General features: G+C 51.9%; 1 protein-coding gene across 1 annotated transcript; it reads left to right on the top strand.

Moving 5' to 3' along the window:
- Window positions 1-236: 236 nt before the first annotated feature.
- Window positions 237-1,151, top strand: LOC311427902 (olfactory receptor 14C36-like; the record flags this gene model as incomplete). The annotated part of the gene is made up of 1 exon (XM_084539487.1): window positions 237-1,151. The coding sequence occupies one exon, from the start codon at window positions 237-239 to the stop codon at window positions 1,149-1,151; it is 915 nt and encodes a 304-aa protein (XP_084395613.1).
- Between the last annotated feature and the right edge of the window lie 1,767 nt (window positions 1,152-2,918).

The raw sequence follows: 2,918 nt of genomic DNA, 5'->3' as shown, positions 1-2,918 counted from the left end.
TACTTTTTTTTTTTTTTATAGGTAGGGACTGTTAACTACACTGCCTACAGAAGAGTCCCCTAAAGTAGTCCTGTTCCCACGGACTACTTTAAGCAGCATCCGTCAGGGCTCATGAAATGGACATGCCTAATGTCTGCTTAAAAGGCCGATATTGAATCAGATATAAACAGATAGTTGTGTTGTATTTTCTTACTGCCTTTTCCCTCCTTGTAGAACCCCATGGCCACAACCAGCAAATGCCCAACATCAGCTCTGTGAGCGAGTTCCTCCTGCTGGCATTCGCAGACACACGCGAGCTGCAGCTCCTGCACTTCGCGCTCTTCCTGGGCATCTACCTGGCTGCCCTCCTGGGCAACAGCCTCATCCTCAGCGCCATAGCCTGCCACCACCACCTCCACACCCCCATGTACTTCTTCCTCCTCAACCTCGCCCTCCTTGACCTGGGCTGCATCTCCACCACTCTGCCCAAAGCCATGGTCAATGCCCTCTGGGACACCAGGGCCATCTCCTATCAAGGATGTGCTGCACAGGTCTTTTTGTTTGTCTTCTTGATTGCATCAGAATTTTATCTTCTCACTGTCATGGCCTACAATCACTATGTTGCCATCTGCAATCCCCTGCACTACGGGAGCCTCGTGGGCAGCAGAGCTTGTGCCCAGATGGCAGCAGCTGCCTGGGGCAGTGGCTTTCTCAATGCTGTCCTGCACACAGCCAACACATTTTCCCTGCCCCTCTGCCATGGCAATGTTTTGGACCAGTTCTTCTGTGAAATCCATCAGATCCTCAAGCTCTCCTGCTCAGATGCCTACCTTAGAGAAGTTTGGGCACTTGTGTTTAGTTTTTCTTCAGCCTTTGGTTGTTTTGTTTTCATTGTGCTGTCCTACATGCAGATCTTCAGGGCAGTGCTGAGGATTCCCTTTGAGCAGGGCAGGCACAAAGCCTTTTCCACGTGCCTCCCTCACCTGGCAGTTGTCTTTCTGACTATCAGCACTTCCATATTTGCCTACCTGAAGCCTAAATCAATCTCTTCGCCATACCTGGACTTGGTGGTTGTATTTTTATACTCGGTGGTGCCTCCAGTATTGAATCCTCTCATCTACAGTATGAGGAACCAGGAGCTCAAGGAAGCCCTGTGGAGATTGATGATTTAATGTGTTTCAGGAGAATAAGTGCTCAGTCTGCTTCTGCAGATGAGTCTTAATGTCACTCATTATAGGAACAGCCTATATTCTGTTTCTTTTCGTTTCTGTGTGTGCATTTTATTAACCGATTTCCTTAGTTTTAGTTCAGTTAATGTTACCCACTAAAATGATATTGGTCATCCCAATTCCACTTTGGTATATATTTTTCAAGTCTAGCTCAGCAACTGTACACAAAGATCATGTCTGTCTGTGTACTTCAGGAAGGAGCTTGCACTGCCTGGTCTGTGTGCAGGGGTGCAGAGGAAAAGAGTCCCATCCCAGCAGCACGGCCAGGGAGCACCAGCACTTGTGGCATGCAGAGCTGCTCTCTTGCCACTGCCGCCATGTCCTGCTGAGCCCTGCTGGTGGGGTCAGGCCCGGCTGCTCCTCTCACTTGGTGCCAGTGCTGCTGTGGGGCTGTGCTGGGACTGCAGGCAGGGACAGGCAGTGGGCACGGCAGTGGCACAGCTGGCCTCCACTGCAGCACTTCCCTCCTAAGGGGGGATCTCCTCCGAGGTGGACTGAGCAGAGCTCATATGCTCAATCTGGTGTGAGCAGGCAGAGGAGAGCTCTGCAGCCACAGGGCATGCAGCAGACTCAGCAAAGGAGCCTGGGGAGTGATTCCTTGCAGCCCTGGGGCAATGGCAGTAACCTCATGAGCTGGGTCTGCCTCCCAGCCTGCCCAGCACAGCCCTGCAGAGTGCCCCCGTGCCCGGGCACCACAGCCCCCTCACTCTGCAGAGCACCACCGCCAGCTGGGGCTGGGGCTGGGGCTGGGGCTGGAGCTGGGGCTGAGAGGGTGCTTCCCCTGAGTGTCTGCTAGGCCAGATTCAGGCTTCCAGACTTGAGTGTGATCTTCACTGTGCACAAGGAGCCGACAGACCGCCAACAGGCATGGGGCTGGAACATTGTCTACAAGGTCCCTCTTGCAATATCACCTCCCAGGACTGGCACGGAACTGGCTCCTGTGCATCAGAGAGGCTGGGAGCCCAGCAGGTGTGCCATGAGCTTGGAGGATCACAGCCAGATTATTTCCACCTTGGCAGCTCCTGGGCAAAAAAGGGGGTGTTTTGTAGGTGTGGTATTATAAGCTCACTGGTGCATCAGAAACACTAAGTCCAGCAGGAAGCAAATGGCTGTTAAATGGCATGTGAGGTGAGCTCTTTCTGAAGTAGCTGACAGGTCACCCTTGACTCCTGGCTGGGATCTGTGCCTTTAGGCTCACATCTGCCAGTGTCCATGGTAGGGCAGCAGAAGGCACTTGCTGTGCATGTCGTTTCTGAGATTGGCTCTTTCTAAGTACCTGGTAGGCCCCATAGAGGAAGAGGTCATGGATAGGGGTTGTCATGTCAGAGGTGTCAGCTTTTGCCTGAAGTCATCCTTTAGGACTGCTTTCAGTTTTCTACACAGAGGGGGCCACTGCCTCCAAGACGCTTGGGGCAAACTGAACCATGCATGAGGGTTTGGAAAAAGATAGCGTGGGTGCACAGAAGCCATTCCATATCTAAAAGTTGGAGGCAGGAAACAAAATTTTGGGGTGATACAAGAACTGCTGGGCACATTGTTCAGGGTTCATATACAGCCTTTGAGTTATTTTCCATCCTGACTTAGGTGCCATGTCAGTCTCAAGAAAGGAGTACCCAACAGATATGAGACAGATACTCTGAGATCATGAAAGCCATCAGAAAGCTGCCCCTAAGAAAATGACTGATATGGGAAAGTCAGGAGAAGCCTGGC

Source organism: Aythya ferina (assembly GCF_964211825.1).
Source record: "Aythya ferina genome assembly, contig: HAP1_SCAFFOLD_29, whole genome shotgun sequence".
In the NCBI taxonomy this organism is placed as follows: domain Eukaryota; kingdom Metazoa; phylum Chordata; class Aves; order Anseriformes; family Anatidae; genus Aythya; species Aythya ferina.
Note: the sequence above shows the minus strand (reverse complement) of the source record. Positions and strands in the feature narration are given on the sequence as shown.